Source organism: Bubalus bubalis, chromosome 5 (genome assembly GCF_019923935.1).
Source record: "Bubalus bubalis isolate 160015118507 breed Murrah chromosome 5, NDDB_SH_1, whole genome shotgun sequence".
NCBI lineage: Eukaryota > Metazoa > Chordata > Mammalia > Artiodactyla > Bovidae > Bubalus > Bubalus bubalis.
Genome location: NC_059161.1, coordinates 113827682 through 113854317, shown reverse-complemented (window position 1 = coordinate 113854317; position 26636 = coordinate 113827682). Strand labels below are relative to the sequence as shown.

The 26636-nt window shown below is 59.8% G+C and overlaps 1 protein-coding gene across 6 annotated transcripts in view; it reads right to left on the bottom strand.

The window, feature by feature from the left end:
• IGSF9B (immunoglobulin superfamily member 9B) overlaps positions 1 to 26132 on the bottom strand; it is a 50268-nt gene extending 24136 nt beyond the window's left edge. For 5 of the 6 annotated variants that reach the window (XM_044943566.2, XM_044943567.2, XM_044943568.2 and 2 more), the window contains exons 1-14: positions 25887 to 26132; positions 16843 to 17040; positions 15253 to 15399; positions 9988 to 10139; positions 9638 to 9755; positions 8482 to 8623; positions 8080 to 8225; positions 5853 to 5995; positions 5431 to 5571; positions 5232 to 5348; positions 4682 to 4832; positions 3856 to 3979; positions 1674 to 1849; positions 487 to 713 (exon numbers count right to left, since the gene is read on the bottom strand). In XM_044943566.2, the coding sequence (XP_044799501.2) occupies positions 487 to 713; positions 1674 to 1849; positions 3856 to 3979; positions 4682 to 4832; positions 5232 to 5348; positions 5431 to 5571; positions 5853 to 5995; positions 8080 to 8225; positions 8482 to 8623; positions 9638 to 9755; positions 9988 to 10139; positions 15253 to 15399; positions 16843 to 17040; positions 25887 to 25950 (2046 nt within the window). In that variant the 5' untranslated portion in view covers positions 25951 to 26132. The remainder of the gene's footprint in view (positions 1 to 486; positions 714 to 1673; positions 1850 to 3855; positions 3980 to 4681; positions 4833 to 5231; positions 5349 to 5430; positions 5572 to 5852; positions 5996 to 8079; positions 8226 to 8481; positions 8624 to 9637; positions 9756 to 9987; positions 10140 to 15252; positions 15400 to 16842; positions 17041 to 25886) is intronic. The other variant, XM_025286414.3, reaches the window with a different exon arrangement.
• Between the last annotated feature and the right edge of the window lie 504 nt (positions 26133 to 26636).

Sequence of the window (26636 nt, the reverse complement as noted above, 5' to 3'; positions counted from 1 at the left end):
ATGTGAGGTCACTGAAAGCAAAGCTAGAAAGAGATGCAATGTGGGCTCTTGGGACCAATCCCAGCTCTAGAGCATCCAGGGAAGGGAGAAAGGAAGAAGGGATAGATAGCAGGCACATGTGCAATAAGCGGCTGCCTCTCTCCAGCTAGAGAGACGCCAAGGTATAAGGGGAGTCAGCTGGGAAAAAATACCATGTTCTCCAGGGGCTCAGAACTGCTGAAGAAGGGCTCCCACCCTGGGCTGCCCATGTCGGACTCCAGCCCTCCCTGCGCTCCCTGGCTTTTGGCGGCATGTGGAGACCCCTCGGGGCTGGCCCTGAACTTGCAGACCTTGGCTGCCGTAACCCCAGAACCCCAAACCCTGGCAGCAGCCCTGGGAGAGCAGGAGTGCAGGTGTGGCAGTATGCAGACAGCCTCCCGACACCTGAGCTCCCAGTGATTCTAGATGCAATTCACAGTCACTTCCAGCAAACGCCAGGCTCTGCACCTGTGATAGGTCCCTGGCAAAGAAGTCCAACTCGGTGCCAGGAATGCCATCGTCCAGCGTCTCCCAGCGCTCTCCGACGCGGAACTCCAGGATGTAGCGGTCGATGGGGAAGCTGTGGTTGGCAGGTGGGAGCCAGGACAGGAGCACGCCCTGCTGGGTCCGGTTGGCTGTGAGGCACCTCGGTGGGGTAACCAGCACCAGGGGTTCTGGAGTTGTGACAGGGAATGCTGCAGGGCGGGGAGCAGATGATGAGGGGGTTGCTGAGGCTGCTGCACCCCCTCTACCCACGTGTTCCTGCGGCACAGGGACCCCAAGGCGGTGAGGGTCACATCCCCTGGGAGCAGGCATCAATTTAAGGACCAGTCACATGAAGAGCCCTCCTGATCCAAAGGAAGGAGGCCGGGCAGCAGGCCTGAGCTTCCTGATTCTGTCTCCAGAGCACATCCAACAATACCGAGGGACGAGGGATGGCACCATGTCCCTCACAGGAAAAACATCAGGAACCATTGGGAACTAAGGTGGAATCTTTAAAAAGATACTTTCGTTCCCTTCCGAAGGAGGAGGAACACCTTCCCTCAGCACTGCCCTGTCCCTACAGTCCCCTCTGGCCCAGGTGGAAAGCTGGCCCCCATGGGGGGCTCTCTGGGGCAGGATGAGCCTTCCTCCATAGCTGCCCCCTTGGTGGCAATAAAGGACCCCGGGCAACACTGGTGTGGAGCTGCCCGGTCACGGCTGCCCTTGCTGGCCGCAGAGAGGGGACAAATGCAACAGCAGCCAGGAGGGCACGGCCCCTCCTGGGCCCCTGGGTCAAGAAGGAGGAGATGGGTCCGCGCCTGCCACCAAATGAGGCTGGGGGCCAAAGGAAGGAACCAGCAGAGAACAGGAGGAGGAGAAAGGACCCCCAATCCCCCTACAAGGCCACAGGAAAATGGAAACAGGTGGTCAGCCATGAAGGATGAAACCAAAGCTCTTCCATCCACCCGAAGACACATGAGGCTGGCCCACAGGGCCCAAAGTGCTCAGCCAGGGCACTCTGGTCCAGACCAACCCCGAGGGATGGTGGGACAGACCCCTGCTGCAACATCAGTGACGGTCATATAAGGCACTTAGCAAGGTGCCTGCATAGAGCGGGCAAGAAACGTCTGCTCCATCCCAGCTCCTCCAGGAGCGCCCCGGCCCGGCCTCACCTAAAGTGTTCACAGTGACCACCTCACTGAAGGCGCTGGTGCCCAGTTTGTTCTGGGCCAGGACACTGAACTGGTACGCTGTCTCGGGCTCCAGGGCTTCCACCAGCAGCCAGCTGGGTCCCGGAGGCACAGGCAGGGACAGCCAGTCATGGGGCCCAAACTGTGCCCGCTTCATCCTGCCCAAAAGGGAGAGAGGATTGGGGACAAGAAGACGGGGTGGGTTACACTGGAGACAGGAGAGGGCACACAAGTGCTGGAGGTGGGGGGCACCCTGGCCTCCCCAGGTTTGAGGTCAGGAACAGGCTGCGACCAATCAGCTACGGCTGGCCCTGTTCCCATGAGGCCAGGTCCCTGCCACTGGTGGTGTCTCATCTATGAAAGGGGACCCTTGGCATTATTGACGCTCAAGAAACTGGTCAAATTACCAGTTGCATTCTGAGAGAACCTCACCCTGGGCAGAGTCTTAAGAGTGGCCCTGCCCTGAGAGTGAGGACACTGGGAACAAGGCAGATGCTAAAGTGGGAGAGTAGCAATGAGCACCAGCAGGACTTGAGGGAGGCCAGGTGCCCAGCTGCCTGGCTGCTTTGGGATGGTCAAAGCGGGCCTGCCTATGTGACCCAGAGGGCTTGCTCTGTTCAAGCAGGCTGGTGTCACTGAGGAGGAGCTGGGCACAGGACAACAACAACAAAGCGCTTCCCCACAATGGGGACAAGATTCTAAAGCCTTCCAGGTTAGAAGTCACCAAGGACGGCTGCACTGTGGATGCAGAATGCTGGAATCCAGGGAGAGGGTCAACCCCTGCTCTGCAGCCCGCCGCACTCCCCAGGGCCATGAAGCTGGTGCCCAGACGCACTGTCCAGTGCCACCACGGGGAGGGGATGGCTTCCCGTTGGACTGGCCATGCAGATCAAGGACCCCTGAGGAGGCCAGGTCCCTACACACCGATGGCTCACAGTTGCCTCTGCCCAGGAATTAGAGCCAGGGCAGCGGAAAGCACAGCAAAGAGAAGCCAGCATCAAAGGTCAGGATGGGAGAGCTGGAGGCAGGCAGAGAAAAGGGGGGAAAGAGCCCCCTAGCCCAAGACTGCCCCTCCCACCCGGCACCCCAGCAGGCAAGCAGGGTGACACAGCGAAGCAGAGCCACAGGCAGCGAGGGGACCAGTCCATGCCCAGACCTTCTGCTCAGGCCTCCCCGAAGGTGGCCACATGCCCTGCCCTGGCCACACAGCCCCCTGGCAGTACCTCACCTGCCCCATGGGGGTGGGACGGGGTTTGCTTCAACTCTGAGCCCCCCCAAGCTCACCACCTAGGTCCAGTTTGCATCCAGAACTCAAAGCCCAGGTATTCAGAGTCTAGGAAACAGGCCAGGTCCCTCTCAACCTTCCTTGTGCTGGAAGTCCACAGAGGGCTCTGCCTGAGTCTCTGTCTCCTCCTCCTCTCCAGGCCTGGTGAGCCTGGGGCAACACGCACCCTGAGGAGACAGGTCTGGAGAGGAAGAGCTGAGGCTCACCCTCCCTGATCAACAATGTCACCCCTGATGCAGGTGGCCAGCTCTGGGCTCAGGAAAACCCTAGGTGAGTGTGGATCTCAACCGAGGGCTCTCCTCCCATTTTTTCTACACCTCCTGTCCTCAGCCTGACTCACACTTCACTGAGATGCCGGTCAACCCCAAGGTTTCGGCAAAGATCTCCAATCACCGCATCTCACCAAATGAATGTACAGCCAGGTACAAAGGCAATGGACACACAATCCCAGAAAGAAATGCACATGTGCAGACGAGGGCAGGAAGGTGAGCGCCACTTCACACTGGTTTCTGGAACCATGGGGGAAGGGTCAGGATAAAGCTAATCCTAGGCTTGCAGCTGGGCTGTCTTAGGATGCCCAAGATCAGGAGTCTCTTCCAGACTCCAGAGGACAGAGGAACCTAGAGGAGCGAGCCAAGGACATGGAAGGGCCGCAAGATCAGCTGAGGACACTCACCACAGGATGGTGGGCCATTCGGGCCCCGGCATCATCCCAGACGCCCCGCCCACAGAAGCCTCGTCACCAGGCAGCACACACCCACCATCCAGAGGAAGGTCAAGTGGGCAGAGATCCACACCCTCCTCATAACCTGCCCCCCAAGCCCTGTGGACTGATGAGGGAGGGAAAAGCAGAGAGCGAGGCGTGCAGGGGTGACTCACAGAGGTCCGTACCAAACAGAGAATGTCTGCTCAAATCCTCCGTCGTAGCCTGGCTCCCAGGACACATTGGCAGTTGTCATGGAGACCTGGACCCGGACACTGCCCGGGGCATGGGGGCTGGTGCCTGGAGACCAAGCAGACACCTCAGGCAGGGAGGAAGTGAACCCACATGACCGGGGCTGTGACCCCGGGTGCCCTGCAAGCACGGTGGCCCCACGGGAGCAGTGGGGGCCATGAAGCTCTGAGGAGCTGGGTCCAGCCCGGGGCCCTAGGGCTGAAGGAGGAAACCTGTCCTGCCAGGGAGGCCGGTTCTTCCAGCAGGAGACGGCCTGAACGTCAGGGATACGGGCCGAGGGTGGGGAGTCAACCCCTGGTCATCAGGACTGTGCTCATCTGCAGAACACAGAAGTGCACCTGATGGAGGTCAGCAAAGCCAAAAGGCCCTGTCCCACACGACTCTGGCCTGAGACCCAAACACCATCGAGAGAGCAGCCCAGTCCAGCAGGCCCTCCACATCTCCAGCAGGAGTTTGAATCCAGGGCTCACCACTCAGTGTGGTGATGCCAGGTGAGGTGTCCCACCCAGGCTGGCCTCGGTCTCTGTGAGTGAGCCTGAGGGGAATACCAGCTTCCACTATGCACCACTAGGTACCGAGCTTAAAGCCAGTGGTAAATGTCCAATGGCTGTTGTTAGGACAGTGGCTGTCTGTCCCAGAGGGGCAGGCATAATGTCCAGGCTGGGGTCCTAGGGACAATGTCTCCAACAGCAGAAGAGCCCCAGGAAACGGGACACCTGCGCCAGGCCCCGCCCAACCCCGAGCCCGTACCGATGACGGTCAGGTGGGTGCTGGCAGTGATGCTGGTGACCACGTTGGTGGCGATGCACTCCCACTCCCCGTGGTCCTCCTTGCTCAGGGCGCGGAACTGCAGGCTCCCGCTGGGCAGGGTGTTGTGCTTGCTTCTGCTGGGCTTCCCTACCTTGGCCAAACACGGGGGCAGGAGTGGGCGGCCAGGGCAGAAGAGAAGCCACCGACACTCAGGGCTCCAGAAGGGGGTCAGCACTGGGCTTCAGCCCACAGCCCTCCGCTGCCCCTTGGGAACGGAGCAGTCCCGGCCGTGCCCCCATGGTGCTCCCCACAGCCCTCCACTGCCCCCGGGTCACCCTTGGGCTGCCCCTTGGGAACAGAGCAGTCCCAGCCATACCCCCATGGCGCTCCTGCAGCCCTGGAGCCCAGGGGTACCTTTCTCCAGGTGATGATGGGAAGGGGACCCTGCCCCACCCTCCACGAGCCCCGGAGCCCAGGGGTACCTTTCTCTAGGTGATGATGGGGAAGGGGTCCCCACCACGCTCCCTGCAGCCCCAGAGCCCAGGGGTACCTTTCTCCAGGTGATGACGGGAAAGGGGTCCCCAGCCGCGGCACAGGGGATGAGCAGCTCCCGGCCGGCCTCCTGCCTGTACTCCCAGCCCGGTAGCACCGTGAAGTACGGGGGGTCCTAGGAGAGCAGGCCAGGCCGTGACACCAGGCATTTCAGGAGCCCGCCTGCCCACACGGAGGCACCCGCAGCCTGGCCTCACCTTCAGGACAAGCCTCGCAGGGGCAGACTGGCCCATGGTCCCCAGGGTGTTGTAAGGCACACAGGTGTAAGTGCCAAGAGCCTCCTCTGTGGCCTCCTCGATCCGGATGGAGCCGTCCTCCATCAGAGTCCAGCCCAGGTTCTGCCGGGCACAGACAGTGGAGCGGAGCCGTGGTCAGTGCTGACATCCAATCCAGCCCCACCAGTCAGACCCAAGCTGCCCCTCTGTGGGCAGACATGTGGGGTGGGGCATCTCGGGTCTGGGAGGATGGCCACACCTGCTGGACTTGGCCCCGTGGGAAGCAGCTCTTTGCTCTCCCAGAACTCTGAGGGGAGTGGAGGGGTCCTGCCGGGAACCAGATCCCTGGAGGCAGCATCTCAGAGCCAGGGGCCTCCCGAGACCCACACGCAGCCCTCCAGCACCTTCTCAACCTGCAGGGGACGGCCGTCCTTATTCCACTTGACCACGGTGGCCGGCGGCTCTGCGTCCACGGGGCAGCGGATGTAGCCGTGAATCCCCACGGGCACATAGATCACAGGCGGCATGTTGAGGACTCGGGCTGGGTCTGCAGGAGTGGGAGTTGGGGCAAGGAGGGATGAGAGGGCATAGCAGGGGCCGAGCCACCCCACAGCCCAGGGCCCAGCACTCTGTGTAGCACCAGGTGCCAGCCCAGCGGGACCATAAGACAACATGGCCCACCCTCAGGGCTGACCACCCAGAGGCCAGCACGGCCGTCCCGTTTGTCCAGTCCTGCATCCTTAAGAACCCCCGTCTGAATGCACTGAGACACTGCCGCTCCTGCCCACCTGCAGTTCCCCCCAAACACCTCTGTCCGCAGACTTGATGGCCAGCAGGGACCCTCAGCACCCCAGCCCCTAGACTCCCAACCTCAAAGCCAGTGTCTGGCCACTGATAAGACCACTAAGATGACAGCATCCCTCCCAAGTAGGCGGGACCCCAGGCCCTTCCTCTCCCCACGCCCTCGGGTCAAGGCTGCTTCTGTACGCTCCCTCCTGCCTCGGTCTCCCGTCTGTGTAGCTGGGGTGCAGAGTCGGCCACGGAGCCTCTGGAAGGTTCTCGGGCAACAAGAGCAGCAGCCCCGAGACTCGGGTGAGTCATCACCCGGGGGCCATGCAGGAGAACGATCCAGAACTCCCCAGGAGGCGGTGGGGATGAATGGGCGGCTCTGTCAGCGTCTGGAGCCCTTCGCAGAAGAGCATTACATAAATACCAGGCCGAGGTGTATATTTAGACATAGCTTCCTACTTTTGTATGGTGGAGGCTTTTTTTTTTCCCCTCCAAGGTTTTCAAAGGGTTTATGAATGGGAAATACTCTGAACACTGCTTTTTAGTAGAAATAAAGATCCTTGTCTCACCCACCTGAAAATCTCATTCCTCCCCCCGCCCCGGATTCTCTTTGAAGGCAGGAAGGAGGTAAGAAAGGACAAGTGGGAGTGGGTGATGTGCTGGAGGGAGATGGGAAACCACTCTTCCCTGGCAGGCATGGCCGCAGCTGGAGGATAGGAGTCCTCATCCAGGCAGGTCAGGGTCCTCTGGGACCACTCCTACCAGCCCTGTGCCTCTGTCTCTGCCCCTCTGTGCCCCATGACACAGCAGATGGGATCTGCCCCACGAGGAGTCTGCAAAGGAGCCTCTTCCTCTGGCAGGTGTGGGTGGGACAGACCTGATGCCCCAGGTCACACAGCTGTCTTGGGGCCTCACAGCTCTCAAGAACCTGGGACTCACAGGACAGCAGCTGAGAGTGATCCTCTGCTGTGGAAACTGGAGAGGAGGCCTCTGACCCCAGCAGCAGCAACACTGCACGAGGGCATGAGGCCAGCACTCGGGCAGCCCCCCACCAGGCCCCTGCTCTGCTGGTCTCGTGGGTCACCAGCTATTCTGCTCACATCCTCAGCTCAGACACCGCCTCCAGGCCCTCTCCAGACAGTCACACTCTCGCCTGCCTGCCCCTCCGTGCTGTGGGGGAGCCTGGTTCTCCCACATAAGCCGTCAAGTGATGGAGTGCCTGTCATCTACCACATCAAGAGGGGACCATGTTGCCTGAGTGACAGAGCCATCGGCCAATCAGGAGGGAGGGACGAGCCCTCATCACACTTCCTCTCCCCACCACAACCAGCAAGCTGAACGATGCTGCACAGACGCCCTCGGCCGCTGTGGGTCTCGGGCAGCCCCAAGAGCTGCAGAGGGAAGGCCCAGAGGGGCCTGGTGCTGGCAGGAATGGATGAGCCACTGGGAGAGGGCCTGTGCCCCTTATCAATACGGCGGGGGAGCAGAGAGCTGGCAGGACAGTCGCCCCACCAGGTGTGAGCCACACGCCCTCAGATAGTGAGAAAAAGCACCTCATTCCAGGTGCAAACAGAGGAGCTGGCCAGCACCAGCACGAGGACAGTGTCCGGAAGGCCATCCTGGCCCTGAGCCCAGCCAGGGTGAGGCTGGCGGGATGGATCAGTGGACAGGGACAACTGCATGGCCGGGAGAAGGACCCAGAGCGGGCTCCATTCACCTGCACTAACCAACCCTGGCAGGGCTTCCTCCAGGGCTGACCCCCTCCCTCGCCCTGGCCCCTCCTCTGCCCACCTTCCCCGAGGCCACCCTCCCGTCCCCAGCATGGCCAGTGCGCCCACTCACACTGCACAGTGAGGTACGCCGAGGCCGAGGGCGAGCGCCCCAGGCTGTTGCTGGGCACGCAGGTGTACTTCCCCGCGTCCTCCGGCTTCACCCGGAAGATGATCAGGGTCCCGTCGATGAGGATCCGCACCCGCAGCTTCAGGTCGCTGCAGGGACACAGGACACATGGAGGAGAGGGTCTTCCATGCGATGCCAGGGCAGTGTGCCCGGGAGTCCTCCCCATGGCTAATGCGTGGGATAGGTGCCCCCCACACTGACACTGGTCTCAGCGCATGGAGCGCAGGAAGGGGACCCCAGCCCACCCTCCCATCCCAGCCAGCTCCCAGAGCCCAAGGGCAGTCCCTGCTGGGAAGCCTCGCCCCCAGGAGGCCTGGCTGGGCTCAGGGCAGGGCGTGCACTCACTTCTGGAAGTAGACATTCTCATCCTGCCAGTACCAGGTGTAGGTGAGGTTGCCGGGGTAGGCCTCTGCCCGGCAGGTGAGCAGCGCGTCCTGGGAGATGTTGACAGTGATGTTCTCAGGAGGGGAGACGATGAAGGGAGGCCCTGGGGGACAGGGACAAATGTGACCTCTCCTGGGGCAGGAGGGACCACAGCACCAGCTGCAGGGGCTCTGCCCCCCAGAAAGGGGCGCCCCAGCCCCAGGAGTGACTGGGCCAGCACTGGTCCAGAAGCAGGCAGCACAACTGGGCAACTGTCATGGAGATGGATCCAGCTGCTGCCTGTGCTCAGGTTCTTACTCACCCTGCAGGTCCCAAGGATGCACGGGGTCCAGAAGTGTGGCCGCACACAGCCCGTGGCAGACACCCACCCATGCACAGCCCCTCTGCCAACCTGGCCCCCTGAATAGCCAACTAACCCCTCCATAGATACAAACACACGGCAAGGAGGAAGACCACTCTCTCGACCCACAAAAGGAACCAGCTTGCCTCTAGAGGAGTAAGAGGCTGACCACAGGTGGAGGGGCATCAGGGAGAGGAGGCAGGAGAAGCAGAGGACATGGCTGGAGTTCCAGCAGCCCTGGTGCTGACTTTCCAGACACCCTGTGGCTGTCACCAGCTCTCGCCCAAGTCAGGAGGCCAGGTGCAGCCACCCCCCCGGCTCCCTCCAGCAGGGGTGGGGGAAGTGGAGCAGGTGGACAGAGGCCACCCCTTCTGGGGGGCTCAGGGCCCCAGGCAGAGCATCACAGGTGCTGACCCCACAGACGCCAGCCCTGCCAAATGCCCTTCATGTTATTTAAGCCTCTGGGGTTGGACTCAATTCAAACCCTTACTTATTAAGGCAGTCACCAGAGGATGAAGTCTGGTGGGGGAGGGGGCAGTCCTCCCCCGGGAAAGGTGGAGACACCACAGGACACCACCTGGGCATTCAGAGAAACCAGAAACCCAGTCGGCATGGCGCCTCCCGCCACCCCATGGGAGGGCCACTGAGGGCCACCAAGGGAGCCCACAACACAGGGATGAGACCCCACCCGGTTCCCTACCATCCCCAGCTAAGCCACCCACACCCTGGGAAGACCCTCAGCTCAGTGGGGCCAGGACTCCCTTCAAGAGGCCTCACCTTGGACGAGCAGGTGGGTGGTGTGCACCGCCTCCCCCTGGATGCTGTATGCGCGGCAGGTGTAGGCGCCTCTGTCCTCCCGACTGACCGACGTCACCGTCAGGCTGCCCTCACTCACCTGGAGCCAAGGAGATGGACTCAGCTCCCACCCTGGGCCCCACCGACGCCTTCCCAGGTGGAGGGGGCCTCGGGGCCTGTGCACTGAGGAACCTCCAAGGTCACAGGTACCTCCCAGTCCGCCTGCCGCCTCCAGCCCCACCTGCACCTCTGCAAAGGTGAATTGGTGGCAGGACAGGAGGCGGGGGGCAGCAAGGAGGGGGTGCAGTGGCCCACGACAGACCCACACTCACCTGGTACTTGTTGCTAGCACCTAGGAGTGTCCCCTCCTTCAGCCAGGTGACAATGGGCTTGGGATTCCCAAAAGCTGTGCAGGTCATGGTGACGCTACCACCCTCCTTGGCCTCAATGTACTGGGGGGGTGTTTCTGTAAAGGTGGGAGGAGCTGCAAGAGACCGAAGGCACGGGGCGGGCTGGTCAGCTGTCCATCCCGCACACGGGCACCCTGCTCCGGGGCCCACCCCACAAGTCCAGGGCACTCCTGGAGGCAGGAGGTAAGTAGGAGACAGGCTCTGCCCACCTGCCTTCTGGAAGGGAGACCTGGAACTCAACAGTCTGGCTGGATCCCAATTCTAAACTTTCCCTTTTGTATCCACCTAATTCCAAATAAAGGACTGTTTGTCCAGCACCACAGGGTGCCCCAGAGGCTCCAGGGACATGGAGATAAACGAGGCATCCATATACCTGCAGCCCTTCACACCTCGACCATCCAGAGACCCATCTTTCCATAACCCCAGCCCAGCCAGGCCCACAGTTGCAGGCCATACACCATCTGAGCCCCATCAGGCCTAACGTGGATCACAAACCAGGTGACGTGGTATCATCTAGACCCTGAAGAAACAATCCTACATCTTCTCCCAGCCCAGCCATGGCCACTCCCTCCCAAATTGCTCCCCCAGCACCTGCTTCGGAGTTCTGTCTAAAATCCCACCCTGTTGAAACAATCAGCTTTTAACACACCCCATCTCATCTGTCGAAGCTGCTTTTAGAAGCCACCTGATCACCCTCAACCCTCTGGACAATCACCTGGGGTCTTCTGGCCCAGCCTAAGGGTCCACAACACCGGGCTGGGCCGGAACTTCTGACCTTGTCTCAAGGCTCCAAGCTCAAGTCCAAAAGCCATTCGCCCTGTAGCCCTGGGCTCAGCTATTCTGGGCTCTACCTAAAACCCTGCCCTCCACATTGATGGGAGGAATGATCCAGGTAGAGTCTGTGAGAGGAGCTGGTAAAATGTAAAGCTACTGAATGGTGGTTATCTTGCCAGTACTGCCATCGCTGTTAGCTGCCCAGAGCTTCTGAGGCCCCAAGGAGAAGCTGTGAGAGGGGTCTCCTAGGAGGTAGCCTAGCCCCAGGCCCAAGCAATGTTAGGGGTCACAGCTGTCCACCAGCCACCACACATCCCTCAAATCGACTCCAACGCTCCAGCCTTCGTGTCTTCCTACAAATGCCAAGAAATTCCATCCCTGGGACTGCTGCACCTGCCATCCCCCCTTCTTGGGCCATACTCACATCTCACCCTTCTGGTGCTTCTACAACTCTGCTAAAATGCTGCCTCTGCCTCACCTGGTCAGCCGGTTGAGGAAGGCACTTGCTGCAGTCTGTCCCCTGAGACAGTTTAAAGCACTTACGACCAAGTCTCCTGAGAGCAGAGATCTCCGTAAATCCCAGTATGTGCTCAGCTTTTAGCGCAGCTTATGTATGGAAGTGAGAGTTGCACCATAAAGAAAGCTGAGCGCCGAAGAATCAATGCTTTTGAACTGTGGTGTTGGAAATGACTCTTGAGAATCCCTTGGACTGCAAGATCCAACCAGTCCATTCTAAAGGAAATCAGTCCTGAATGTTCACTGGAAGGAATGATGCTGAAGCTGAAGCTGAAGCTGCAATACTTTGGCCACCTGATGCAAAGAACTGACTCATTGGAAAAGCCCCTGATGCTGGGAAAGATTGAAGGCATGAGGAGATGGGGACGACAGAAGATAAGATGGTTGGATGGCATCACTGACTTGATGGACATGAGCAAGCTCCGGGAGCTGGTGATGGACAGGGAAGCCTGGCAAGCTGCAGTCCATGGGATCGCAAAGAATCAGACATGATTGAGCAACTGAACAGAACTGAAGTGGCAAGTTACAGAGTCTCAACAAATGGCTGAATGAACAGATGAATGCAATGAAATAGCTGCATGCCTGCAAGCGCACGTGCACACACCAACACAAATGCAAATATAAAACTGAAGACACGATGATGGTGAGATGACCTTCTTCAACAATCTGCCCAATGCTCCGCTCGGTGTGGCCACATAGGTGGCCACGAGTGAAGGCTGGGTAACCGGGGAAGCGGTCTTCATCACGCACAACAAACATCTTTGAGAAAGTCAATCCTAACCTGACGTTAAACACACCAAAAGTGATGGTAAAACGCATTCTGTGTTAGTCGCACAGTCATGTCCGACTCTTTGCGACCCCATGGACTATAGCCTGCCAGGCTCCTCTGTTCATGGAATTCTTCACAAGAATGATGGAGTGGGGAGTCATTCCCTTCTCCAGGGGATCTTCCTGACCCAGGAAACAAACCTGGGTCTCCTGCACTGTAGGCAGCTTCTTTCGCATCTGAGCCACCAGGGAAGCCCCAAAACACATTCTAAGCCCTTGCCAAGGGAACCTGGCTTCCGAGCCCCAGACTGCCTCCTACCCTGGCCCGTGAGCCCATCCTAGCCGAGTCCTGCTGCCAAGCCTGCTCTTGAACTACAGCTCACACAGCCTCGGCCTCTATTACCTCTGTGTCACGCTTAAGGAAAAGATAATACAATAAATTATGTCCTGAAGTGACAAATTAATTACTAATTACATAATTACTTTATTATTTAGGTGCTAATCAGAAAAGCACTTTGAACAATTTCAAGTTTTCAGGAAACTAATGGTTTGACTCCCGATTATTTACCGGATTAGGTGTGAGCCTGCCAGCTGCATTTCCAGCTTAATTCTTCTTTTTTCACACATGCCCTATAATTAATCATGCAGGTTAGAAATAGGCTGGCCTCTCCTCCAAGCAGTTCACTGACAGAAAGCAAGGCCTGACTCAGCCTTTTCTAGTATTTCATATGCAATGAGGAAATAATTGGATTTGCTTCCTCCCAACTGGCCTTGAAGAAAACACAGAAGGAGAAGGAGACAACTTGTGATTCTAATTTTTCATTTTCCCAGGGTGATCCCGGTCAGAAATACCTGACATTCTAGTTTGGAAGAAATGCAATGTTTGTGCTCCAGACTCTTTCCTTCAATAAGGGAAGTATTTACGCCAGAAGGAACCTCGGAATGCAGGAGGAGGGAGAGAGAAAGAGAGGGTGAGGTCGCTCAGCTTGGGAGCAGGGCCCTGGTAGGGAAAGCATTCCATGGCGAGCTGAGCTCCAGTGCTAAAGCCTAGCCCTTTATTCCAACAAGCAGCCAGGCTCCTGAACGTGGTGGCTCTGCTTCCTCCAGGCCTCCGGGCCTGCTGTTCCCTCTGCCTCAGAACACCCTGCAGGCCTGATCCCCCGACCCCCTCACCTGGTCAACTCCTCTTCCCCAAAGGGTCTCTGCCCAGGGCTCATTTCCTCAGAGAAGTCCCTGTCCCTCATGCTTCCAAAGCTATACTGCAGTCGCCTGTGGACCTGATTGTCCCCTGACGATCCTTCAGAGCTCAGTCTGCACACCCCCAGAGCCTGCCAAGTGGACATTCATGAACGCATGTTGATCATGGGTCGATTCCCAAGGGCTCTTCGACCACCCAGGCTGACTCTGCCAGCCCGAGGCCCCTCCTGGGCTGCCCAACTTGGTCGTTCTCTCCTGTGATGGGGAGGGTGACCCGTATCCTGCAGAGAGTAACCCCCGCACAGCCGACCTTCCAAACACGGCACCAGGCGTCTTCATCTGCAGCCCTTCATTGAATCTTCACTACAGCCCTGCACACAGGCACGGTTCTTGGAAACAGAATAGTGAAGCTCAGCGAGGGGAGGTGGGTGTCCTGGCTCAGACACTGAATGAGGTGGACTCACGACACAAGCCGAGTCTCGTCGGCCCGTGTTCCCTGCTGGTCCACCCGCCTCCACTCCCTGGACAGGACCCAGCGGTGATGTGCGGGAGGCAGGCAGGGCTGTGACGGCATCAGCCCACCTTGGGAGACGGCACAAGAAAGCAGGCAGCGTGGGGGCTCTTGGCTCAGCGCTCCATCAGTGGTGCCATCAGCGGTAGGTTTACCTTCCTAATTACATTTTGCTTGGACTAATATTAAGCTGAGTTTTCATTCCCGGCACAGACAACAGCTGGCATTGAAAGGAAGTTGACTCAAAAGCTCACCGGTAGTGGGGACAGCCCACCCAAGGTTTAAAATAAGCCCACCGTTGGTCTCTGGGGACTGACCGACAGGAGTCGGTTGCGTGCAGTGAGTCAACAGCCTGGACCACTGCCCCAGGGCCACCATTCCTAGGTCTGTTTGGTCCCAGAGGCCAGTCTCAGGCTAAAACACCATTTTCCCAGGGCCCTCGATGGGTTTTCAGGGCAGAAGGTGCACGACCTGACCCAACCTCATGAGACAAGGCCAGTGGAAACTGGGAGAAGCTCACAAGCCAGGACACTGCCAGTTCCTCTCTGCTGAGCATGGAATTCAGGGTCACAGACATCATACCCACAAGGACCTAAGCTGTGCCTGGGCATCCAAAGCACACGTGCCATTGAAGCCTTGACAACTAGCTCAGTATGTGTGGCACGTGGCGGCTGAACACACTATGTCACAAACTGAATCAATAGTAAAATAAAGCAAAGCAAAAACCCTGCTCTCCTGCACCATGGGGATCACTTCTTCCACTTTCTCTGGGTTCCAGTGTTCCCGGCTCCTTGGGAATTTCCCCTCCCAAAGGGGGGCTCCCAGGGGCACAGGGGACCCTCGGTCCTGGGAAAGACCCTGGCCCTGTGAGAGACCATCACCCTTCACCCCAGGAAGTAAGTACCCACTAGCACTGGAAGGGTTACCCTCCAGGCCGGGACCAGCAGGATTGCCACCCAGCCCTGGGTTTATCCTGCTGCTGCCCATCAGTTGCAGCTCAATGGCTGGCTGACGCTCAATGGTTACTCAGGCAAATGGACTAAAGGAAGGCTCTAACAGGGGATCCCTGAAGAGGGTCTTCCTGCAACTGCCCTAGAATCCACCCTGCAGATGCTCAACCCTCCTGGATTCCAGAACCCAGTTCCAGCCCCCACCCATGGTGACCACCATCTGTCAGGAGCTGCCTGGCCTCTGGGACTCCAGGACACCCAAGGGGCCAGGGGTGTGGCTGGTATCTGACCGGTGGGCCAGGCCAGGGTCTCCAAGAAGGCTGAGGAACTTGGGGCGCAGCTGCACCAGGGTCTCCAGGGCAGGCTACAGTCAGGGGCTGAGTCCCAGGGGCATGGGGAGAAGGCTCAAGCACACGCAGGACACACACCGAACACGCTCGCATGCAGGCACACAACCCACACACCGCGCACCGTGGATGGTGAGATGCACCCAGCTGCCGTTGTGGAAGGTGTCGTACTGCTGGTCGAGTAGGAGCACCTTGCACTCGTACCAGCCCTGATCCTCGGCACGCACCTGCTCCAGCCGCAGGGATGCCTTGTCGTGGAGGCTCGCACGGCCTGTGGAGAGAGACCAAGAGGGTCAGGGCAGGGCGCTGCCCCCTGCAGCCCTAGCCCCACAGGGACAGCCTCCCTCGACCCCAACCCAGGGCAGGCAGGCCCAGGGCAGGGCGGCCCCAAAAGCCCTGCTCTCTCTGCCCACCAGCTGCACCAAGAAGGCTTCAGTTCCCTGCACTGTCCCATTCTCTAGGGGCGGAAGAGAGGAAGGAGCTCTGCTGAGGTGCGATAGGAGAGGATGAGTGGCCCTGGGAACCTCCAGCCAGGCTGAGCAACATCCTATCCCAGGGGTCCCCGTGGCTGCCACGCCCAGCACCCTGTCTGTATGGCTTCCCTACAGCAGCCAGGGGAGAGGCCACCAGGGACAGGGTGCTGACATCCCCTCCCAGTCCTGCCGCTGGGGCCAGAGAGCAGAGAGGACTGGTCCAGACAGAGCCCAGGCCCCAAGCTTGGCTGGAGTGGGGGTTGCACGTAGCCTGAGAACACAGAGCAGCTGGCAGGTAGAGCACTAATCTACTCCGAGCCACCCTCCCTAACTCAGACCCCTTCCCCAGAGTGCCCTCCGGGTCCTCCCTCAGTCCAGCCCATTCCTCGCCCCAATGTCACGACCTCCTCTGCTTTCCTCCTTGTGTTTTAGACACTGGCAATCTGCCTACAAATCAGACAGTCCCAACCAACCAGGGCCGGAGAGACACAGACACAGGAGGAGACAGAAGGGCAGAGAGAGAGAGAGAAATAGAAGCTGACAAAAATGCAAGGCAGACCTCAGAGCCCAGAGGTAAAGATAAAACCCATGTCCTGCCAGCTTCCTCTCTTCCTTTAAACCCCAGCGCACACACACACCCACACACACACACACCCGAGCACACACTCACACTGCCCCATGCCCTCCTCCCTGGTGGGCAGGCCCTTGGCAGTGACTCAGTGAGGCCCAACTGGCAGGAGTCATTGCAGAACAAGACACAGGGGGCCAGGAGGAGGAGGCAGAGTGGGTGCCCAGACGCTCCCTCCACCGAGGACGAGAGGCCCCAACTTCAGAGCCAGAGGGAGGGTGTGGGCGAAGCCAGACAGAGCAAACCCCGTGGCTGCCTGCCGAGGCTCTGACTCAGCTGCTTCTACTGAGCTGCCCTCCAGCCGGCCTCCTCTCCCACGCGGCGGGCTCTGGGCCTCCCTTCTCCTCTGGCCTCCGGATCCGCAGGGCCCCCTGCGGATCGGTGAGGCTGTTCAGGAAGCCCTGTGTCTGCCCCACCTCCTTGTCCCTCTCCTCTCGCCACTTAATTAAAACCTACCAGAGTGCAAAGGATGGGAGGACAGAGGCAGCGACTGGAAAACAGAGATAAGAGGCCCATCGGAAAGGACGAGAGGTTACAAGACACAGGCAAGAGGGACAGGGCGGGGACCCCCCCGGAGCCAGGCGGGAAGCCAGGGCAATGGGGCAGCCCTTACCTGCATATTCAGGGTCCACATGAGGCGGGTAGTAGCCGAACTTGATGAAGATGGGGATAGGCACCCCGAACTTGAACCACTCCACGACATAGGGCGGGGGCTGCCCCGTCACCGGGTGGACCACGTCGCATCGCAGGACCACGCTCTCGCCAGCCCTTGCGGTCACGAACTCGGGCTCCTCTCGCAGGCCGTGGGCACCTAGCGGGACAGCTACGTTGGGACGCAGGAAAGGAGAAGCCAGGAGATCCTGCCCGGCTGTCCCAGAGACTACCTCTGCCCTCCCAACCCTGAAGAGCACAGCCCGACCATGCCTTTTCCCAGTGACACTCCTACCAGCTCTGAGGAGGGTGGCCACTGAGAAGGTAGAGGGGCCTCGGCCCCTCTGTGGACACCAAGGTCCAGTCAGGCACTGCAGCCAAGGGTGAATGGGGACCTCTTCTTGCACCAGGATGCTTCCTGCTAGAGCACAGCGGGGAGACTCAGAGCCGGCGTCCTCCCACGCCCCACCCCCAGCTCAGCCTGATGTTCACAGCACCAAACAAGAGCGTTCCACACAGGAGCGGGGAATCCCCAACAAGCTGAGCAGAGGCTGCTCCTGGCATCGCCAGAGGGAAAACCCCACCGGCCTGAGCTGGCCTCTCTGCCCCTCCTCCCTCTGCCCGCCTCGCCTGCCGCAGAGGAGGGAGCGGGAGGGGCCTCCATCCCTCCAGTGTACAAGCCCCAAGTCTATCAGCAGGAGAAGCCCCAGACATCACCATCCAGACCGCAGGATGCTGGGGACATGGGAGGGGGACTCTGGGGCCACTAGCCTCAGCCAGCTAAGGGGACCACCCCTACCTGGCAGAGGACAAAGCACATGGCTGGATAAGGCACTAACATCCTCCAGAAAGGGACTGGAAGGGAGGGGAGGTGAGGCAGGGAGAGGCCCACACCCCCCAGCCCCAGCCCCAGCCCCAGCCCCAGAGAGAACAGGTTAACCCAGGCTCCGCACCAGGTCTGCAGCCCCACCTCCAGCCTGACTCGGGCTGCCACACCAAAGTCACCTTGTCCACCTTCCTTCCCAGTGAAAGAGCTCGCTGGGAGGCCCCTCCCCCTGCCTTCCCTCCCAGCACCCACACAACCCACCAGACCCCGCCCCTCCCCTCCAGAGCCGGCTGGGCCCCTCCAGGCAGCACCACGGACAGCGGCTGCTCCACTGAGGCTCTGGCCTGACTCTGCGCACACCTCTGACCCCTGTGGGCTCCTGCCAGGCACCTCTGTCTGGCTGTCCCTTGTGTCTCTGTGTATCTGGCTCTTTCTATGTGTCTTTCTATTTGGTTCTGTCTCTCTCTCTCCAGTGTCTCTCCTGTGTCCATCTCTCTCTGGCTCCTCCTCCATGTCTGTCTCTCTGTGTCTCTGTCTCTCTCTAGCTCCCACCCACATGGGTTATGCTGTCTACCTGCTCCCCTTCTTTGTATGACTCTATCAGCGTGTGTTGGGGTGGGAGGGTACATGTGGGGTTCCGTTCGACTATGCTGGGGAAAGGGTTTTGCTTTTCTGCTGCCTGGCCCCTGTGTGCTTGTGTGCTCTGCCTCTCCAGGTCCATGTCTCTGTCGGCCTCTCCTTCTCTCCCTCCCGCTCCAGCTCCCTCTCCTCCTCCCGCAAATTGCGGAAGAAGGAGGAGGCAACTCTTCTGGAAGCTGATTGGCTACTGGTGACATCACTGTTTTCTAGAGAAAGAGCTAAGATCACAGAGTATTTTTGGAGCAGAGCACAGTGTTGCCCTCACCTGCCTGAGGCCCCAGCAGGTTTCCCAACCCTCCCAGACCTGCTTTAGGCAAAGGCTAAATTCCAGCCCCTCAGGGAAAGTGTAGCAGGCTCCTCCCAGCCCCCATCCCATCCCGTGGGGGCACCAGGCAGGGACTGGGCCTGCCTCAGAGCACCCTGGCACAAAGGCTGACCCTGGGCCCTGGAGGGGTGGGCAAAGAACAGACATATGTGCACATGAGTGCATGTGTGTACACATGTACATGTGAGCGTGCAGACTTTAGAGGAAAGAAGAGGAACTACAAGAGCCAGGGCAAGAGGAGGGGGTGCCTCCCAGGGGTGGCCACCTGGGGCAGGGGGCAGGGTTGCTTGCTCTCCTCTCATAGAAAAGGTTCTGGAGGCTCTGGGAGGCAAGACCTTGACTGCCTCATTCTCCACACAGCAACTGGGCAACGAGGTGGCCTCTTCCACACCCACCCAGGCTCAGGGCTGCGCACCCCACCTGAGACCCAGCCAGACCTGGGCCCCACCCCACAGCTCTTCCCACGTCCCTCCGCCAGAGACAGCAGCTGGAAGAAGACATGGTGAGACCAGCAGCACAGAGACAGTGAGCAAAGCCAAAACAGATGGGCTTCCAGGATGAAGGCAGTGGAGTGGGAGGCCCTGTCCCAGCCCCCGCACTCAGGCCAGTCTTCCTGGCTTTCAGAATCCTAAAATATTTATCAGCTTTCCTCATCTCAACACACACACACACACACACACACACTCTGCGTGTGCTCTCACCCATCACCCACGAGTACTTCCCCCTCAGCCTGAGCCTTTCTGAGCCAAAGCATGTCTAATAAAACACTTTCTCCAGAAAAGCTTGCTGCAAAAAAAAAAAAAAAGTAAACAGGCTGGCAGCAGAGATGGAAGAGGGGTTTGATGGAGGAGAGAAATGCCTTCAACCTAGGACACAACCCAAGTCAAGAGCAAAAGAGATTCCAGGGGCAAGAATGGAGACAGACGGTCAGATATGAAGAGACAAGCAGAGACAGAGACAGAGAGAGAGGTCAAGGGCACCCAGGATTCTGCCAGGGACACAGAGACACAGGCCTTCAGAGGATGGAGAATCAGGAAAGTCAGGAGGGGACAGAGCCAGGCCCCAGGAGCAGTAGGGAGGAGGAAGAAGGGGGTGGGAAGGCAGAGATGGATGGTGCCCAAAGGGCAAGGGCTTCCGGAGGGGAGGCCCCAGACCCCTCCCCACCACAGAGGCCTGCAGCAGCCTCAAGGGGACTCTGGCACCCGCAGGGTGAGCACCGCAGGGAGCACGAGGTGTCCTGGATTCCATGCACCCTTTTCAGAGATGGCAGGACCCAGCTGTACCCGGAGGAGCAGAGCAAATCTGCACTTTGGGGTTTTGCCCAGCGCTCCCTGGTAGAGAGAGAGGACACAGGAGGAGGAGGTGCCCCGTGGTCTGGCTAACCTTTCTGAAAGCCCACAGGGTGCAGACCTCCTGCTCTCTGGGCCAGGTGGTGCCCGGCAGGTCGCCAGGTCCAGGGCTGCCACTGGATCCCTGTGAGCACAGGACCACGAGCCCTCCACAGCCTGGCACGGCCCCCACCCCTCGTCCCAAGCTGGAGCTCTTCCAGGGGCAGGGCTGGGGGAAGAGAGGCAGCAAGACTGCAAAATCTGGTGGCAGCAGCCAAGGTCTGGGAACCAGGCAGGGAGGGCCAGCCGCCAGACAAACCAGCTTCCTCTAGGTCACTACTACATACCAGGTCCTTGTGGGACCCCAACACCCATCCGACAGACGTACCACCATCTCTGTCCCCTGGCTGGGCCAGCGGCTGGCGGGGGGTGTGGGGGGCAATGAGGTAGGGGCAGGTTCCAGCTGTCCTGTCTCCCCTTTGCCCCCACTTGCCCCCCGCCACAGGCTAGGTACCAAGGCATAAGGCCCCTCCCACACTGACCCAAGAAGCAGCCCCCTCCCCTCTGTCCCCTGAGTCGGAGGCCAGCCCCTCCACAGTGCACTCAGGACAGGTTCTCACAGCCAGACCCCTGCAGTCCTGAACCCAAGAAGGCCAGCAGGGCAGGCCTGGGTCAGTAGGCAGCTGTGGGTGCAGGGCTGAGCCCACTCTGCCTGGGACCCAGGAGCTCCGGCTCTGTCTATCTGTGGTACAGGGAGACCTCCCCGCCTCAGTGAGTGAGTACACGTCCCCAGGGAGGCTCCCCCCTTCCCCCGCCCCCTCGGGCACCAGACTCCCAAACCACAGGCCTGTTGTCTAATAATACCAGCGACAGCCACCGCCACCTCCATCTGCCAGCCTAAAAATAATCCCTGCTGAGTCCAAAACAGGCACAGCCCCCAATAGTCCCCCAGTCGCTCCTCTGTGACAAGCCAGGGGGTTCCAGGAGATCCCAGGAAGCTTGAATCGGGCTCCCCTGGAACGTCCTTTCCCCCACTACCCCCACCCGGGAGATGCAGACCCAGAGGCTTGCATGAGGAAAGCAGAGGAGAGACTCCACACACATATAGCCAAGTGTGAGATGGAGAAACAGCCATGTCCACATAAGGCTGCACCCTGGGTGTCCTTTGCAGATGGTGGGCCAGAGGTCACTGGGATATTCTGCCTCCAGCCAGGACCCCCACACCCCACCTAGGAGGTCCTTGGAGAAGTCCCCACCTTTTAAGGTCTCCCTGTAGCTATTCTTCTGCCCCCACTCCCCATCAACCTCTGAGGGTAGAAGTCAGAGATCAGGTGAGCCCAAACTGGCCCTCGCATCATATAACAAGGCATTGGGGAGGGATAGGACACCCTTCCTCCGTGGGTGCCTCTCCTCCCTAACTCTCCAGCCCAGGCAGCCCAGGAGGCAGCAGCTATTAGCCACCTTAATTTGCTCTCGGCTAGATTGTATTTCCAAGAGCCTGTTCCCCAGGAGCCACTGGCAGGAAGCAGTCAGTAATCCAACCTCAGCTCTGCTCCTGCAGCAGCTCCTCCGCAGAGAGGCCCAGCCACACCCACCCTGCCCACCGCTGGCGTGGGCCTGGTCCAAGTACCCCCAAGCTAAGCTGGGGAGGGCCTCAGGTGAGGCGCCAGGTGGACAAAAGTAAGCAGGGGATCGAAGCCCGAGTCTGCTCACAATGAAGCGTCAGCACTCCCTACTTGGAAGCCGGAAAACCAGGACAGCAGCTCCTGCATGTTACCTGGACAGTGTATTACCTGCCACAGCCCAGCTGGCCAGGGGCCTGGACCGGGAGGGAGCTAGGGGGTGAGGGCGGGCAGAGGGCACCACCCAGTCACCACCCTTTCAGAAGAACAGGCAGGCTGGCTGGGACCTTGCTTGTAGCCTGGCCCACAAGGAATTGTTCTCCAAAACTCTTCTGGAGGCCCTGACTCTGCTCACCAGTCTCCTGCTTAATCACGCAAGAGAGAACAGAAAAGCAGGAAGATTCCTAAGAAAAATAGGTCAGCTGCCTCAGGCAGGCTGAGCTGGCTCCCTTGGGCAGTGCCCCGGCAGGACCAGGCTACAAGCTGCCTCTGCACCCAGCTCCCAACCCCCAGGGACCAAGTCCCTTCTCCATTCAGGAGTCTGGGCTACTGGGTAGCCAAGGTCAGAGCCACCTCTTAGCAAGTCAGACCTGTCTTCTGCGTCCCCTGGCTCTGCCTGTGTGTGTCCCCCACTGAGGCTTTCTCTCAGAGCTCAGTCTCCCTTCAACCCAGCCCCAGGGCTGAGCCTCCAACTTTGGGAGCTTCTGAGCTGTCCATACGCATGTGTGGAGCAGAGGGTGGGAAAAGATGGGTGTCTGCTCCAAGTCCAGCCTCACTGCCACCCACGGCCAACAGCAATCAGACAGGAAAGATGCCCCACCTTGCGCCTGGAGACTCTGGGTCTCCTGTCTGCTACATTCATGTGCATACGCATACACACAGTTGCACACACAGGCAGGCACACACACACAGATGTGTGCAGGCACTTCTAGCAGCTAGCACCAATGACGGCTCTTTCCACAATTCACATTTACTCTCTTACACAAACTGCTTTACCCATCACTGGGCACAGACAGGAGAGAGCTGCCCTGGGACCCTGGCCTAGCCCAAGGAGGCAGAGGACTGGAGAGGGTTAGGGAGCAGGGGAAGGACTGCGGCTCTCCCTGTGGGCCAGGTCCACTCCCACCCACTCAGCGCAGCAAAGCCCTGACAGCCAGGCCTGAGGCAGAGAGATCTGAGGATGGAGAGCACAGGGCTCTGAGCCAGGAGAGGCCAGCCAGAGAGAGGCTGGGGTTCAGCATCTCCCAGCCAGGCAGCCTTTGCTCCTTTGGGTAACTGGATCCTAGCTCTCTGTCTCAGAACCTCAAACCTGAAACCACCACCAGCCCTGGGACCTGGCAGCTCCGGGTCAGCACACGAGACGAGCTTGGGGCCAGCAGCTGAAAGCTGACTCTCTTCCCACACATCCCCTCCTCAGCTTCTCCCAAACGCATGCTGCCAGACACACCCCTGCCTGCCTCCAGCCGTGGGTGCTGGGAACACGAACACGCATGCCACGTCCTGAGCCAAGTCCCGCTCAGCTGAGAGGCTGCCTGTGGGGGTCTCTCTAGCAGATTTCAGACCTAAATGCCCTCCCTCGTGCCTTCACCACCAAAGGAAGGGAGGAAAGGCCAGGCTGAGAGTAGAGGGCATTAGTCCAGCTACCAGCACTGTCCGGGTTAGAACCCGCTTTATCTGGGGACAGCAGTAAGCCAGGCATGGAATCTGTGGTCCACAAGAGGAGGCAGCCTTGGTGATAAAGGCCGGGGTCCTCCGCACCAGCTTGCTCAGCGAAGGCCTCAGGCGCAGACTCCACTCACCACCTTCCAGGCTCTCTGCATGCCCTCCCCAGCCTCCACACTGCCCCCCAGACACACAGGATTCAAGCCCACCCCTCTCTCTGTCCCAAGCCTTTCACTCCTCTGCTGGAACAACCACTGCTCAGCCAGACCCTAAGACCAGCATCTCAAAGTCCCTCCCTTCAAGAAACTCCTGGAAGTCACCTCTGCCAGTTAGAGAACAGCTGAACTCTCACAGCAGCATCTGAAATGCTGGCCCATCAGCCCATCTCCCACTCCCGGAGGCCGTAGAGATGATACCTCCTGGGTGTCCTGCAGCCTCTCCACCAGGTTCCAGCCACTGACACAACTCTAGTTCTGCAGATCTTTCAAAGGATTTCCGAGCAGCCCTCCACATCTCCCTGGGCAAGGTGAGCGGGGAAGGCAAACTTGGTTCTAGACAGAGGCAACTGTCTGAACTCCCCCTGGGGACATTCCCAGCTCCCAGTGCCCTGAACCATTCAGGGGAAAGAAATGGAACCAAGATCATCATCAGTTACTTACTCATGACTTAGCGACTAAACCACCACTACCACAGAACACTCAGCCAGCCCCTCATTTCTTCATGGCACTAATGTTCACAAATACCCCCACACGCTCATACTGTTAACCTCCAATAAGGCAAGTGACAATCAGAGAAGCAAAGCAATGTGTCCAAGGTCACAGGCCAGCAAGTAGCAGTGCTGGAACTTGAGTCCAGATCCTTTACCACCACACACAGAGCCCCTAGGCTAAAAAGACACCTCCCTCCCCAAAACCCACAGGGATGGCAGGCAGGGGTTCATGTCCAGGCACCCCCGACAGAAGGACCTCTCCATTCCCGGAAAGAAGGCAGAAGCTCCAGAACTAATAACCTTCAATGCTGGGAAGTCCTTCCTTCTGTCTGGCCCTTCTGTGTGCTGCTATAACATAAGCACACATTTCCCTTGATTCTGTGCTTAAACTTGCAAAAAGTCCATCCTCCTCCCTGGACTTCTCAAGCTGGGATCCTATTTCAGAGCCTCCCTTCGACATCTCTCTTTTATTCAAACATCCCAATACATCCTTTTGTGCGACAGTCCCATAGCAGGAACATACCACAAACTGAAGGGGAGGAGATGCAGGCATCAGAAGAGTACAAGGCAATAGGGAAGGGGCGAGCACTGAGGCTGGAGACAAGTTCTTAAGCGCAGCTCAAGCCACCTCACACCCCCACCCCACCCCACGAGTTTCTGGTCTGTTTCCCCACCTGACAAAGGAAGAATTTTAAAACCACCCGGGGTCACACACCATATAATAAAAGCACTCTTCTCTTCGCCTTCCTCTGCCTCTGTTTTCACACCCCCGCAAACACCAGCGAGACCGATCTCATTCCAGAAACTTTTCCAAATCACTTCCCCTCCCCCTACACAGCCCCAGACAAGGTGAGCAAAGGGTCCTCCTGAGCGAGCGCGGCCGGGCGCTGGGTCTTCCGCTGTGGGTCCTCCTACTGCTTGCTGTCCACCGGGCGGTTCTCCCCGGAAGCCATCCCGGCCGGCCCTGGGGACCTGCCCGCAGCTGGGTCGTGTCTGCGCGCTGAACATCGCGCGCTGAGAGTCCGGGCACCTCCAGCTTCCATAGCAGGGCGGAGAGCAGAGGTGCCACACAGAGGCGTGCGGGCCGCTCTGCGGTCTCCAGAGCAAAAGCCCGCGTGCTCACAAGCGCATCACCCAGCTCACTGGCTTCCCTCTGCCCTCTTCCCAGCTCAGACCGGAAACAGAGAAAGAGGAAAACCTCCCTCCTCCCCGAGACGCGGCAGTGGAGACCCCCTCCCGCTGCTCTCGCCCACAGCAGCTGTGGCCAGCTGTGGCCGGCTGCGGCGCGCTCCCGGGGAACTTTTGCCCGGCCAGGCCGGGCTCAGGTGCAGCGGAGCCGGACGCGGGCAGAGCCAGCCGAAGTCGGCCGCTCCTCAGAGCAAGCGAGAGACTTCCCGCGGAACCAGCTCTTTTCCTCTCGCGGCGCTCCGTGCGCCCCGCCCTGCGAGGGGATCCGATCTCCGGCTGCCACGACGTGTGGTCCGGAGGGACTCGAGCCCAAGCCGAGCCCGCACCGGCTCCCCTGCGGACCGGTGGCACTGCGCGGGGTCCAGCGTGCCGCAGCCAACCGAGGACCCGAAAACTCCCTGGCGGTAGAGTTGAGAAAGCCACCGCCTCCCCAGCGCTCGAGGCGGCGGCTGCGCCCGCGAAGGGCACCGGGCGCGGCACCCGCTGCAAAGCCCTGGTGCCAAGGGTGGCGGCGTGGACCCTAGCCCGAGGCTTTCTCTCCAGAGCGCCGGCAGCCCGGGTTCAGACCCTTCCCGCCGACCGCGGATACGGCGCCCCCCCTCCTCGCGGTGCCCGGAGCGCGCCCGCCGGGAGGGCGCGGGCTCAGCAGGAGGACGGAGCCAAGATCCGCGGGAGGCGCAGGGGAGGGACGCTGCACTTCAACTCACCTTGAGCCGCAAGACCTCGGGCGCTGATCACACTTGCTATCAAAGTGGCCACATACCAAATCATAGTACTACCGCGCGCCAGCCAGGAGCCTCATCCTATCGCAAAGTGCCCCGCGCCGCCTACGCCCCGCGCCGGTGCTCTCGCGGCTCCTGCGGCTCCTGCAGCCCGGGCGGCCCGCTCCCCATCCCTCCGCGGATCCGCTCGGCTCGGCGCGCAGCCTCCAGCCCGGCGCAGCGGCACCTGCACTGGAGCCCGGGCGGAGCGCAGCCAGCGCCGCGGAGAAGCCCGGCCGCACCGCCCCGGGCCCGCCCCCGCTGCCCTCCCATTGGACGCGGCCAGCGAGCCCGGGGTCCGATTGGCCAGGATGCCTGCCCATCGCGTCGAGGGGGGCGAGCCCATTCAAGGTGCGTTGACGTGTGGCAAACCCAGAGCCGCAGAATCATGCGCATTGCCGGGGAGAAGGCGCTGTCGCGTCTCCGCTAGGCTCTGCTCCCTGCTCCCACTGCATGGCAAGTTTCTGGGGGAAGGAATGTGGCCGCCGGGCCGGCCAACGGGACCCTGGAGTCTCTGCTACACTGTAGGTCTGAGGGGTCGGTGCCCCCGCCCATCCAGGGAACCCAGCATCCGGTTTCCATCCAGCAAAAAGGCGTCCCGGGAGGACGGTGCTGATTCAGTGATGGGGAAACCCGGGAACAGCAGCCTGGGGAAGCTGAGAACGTCCTTCACTGGAGATCTTTTCAAAGGGGTCA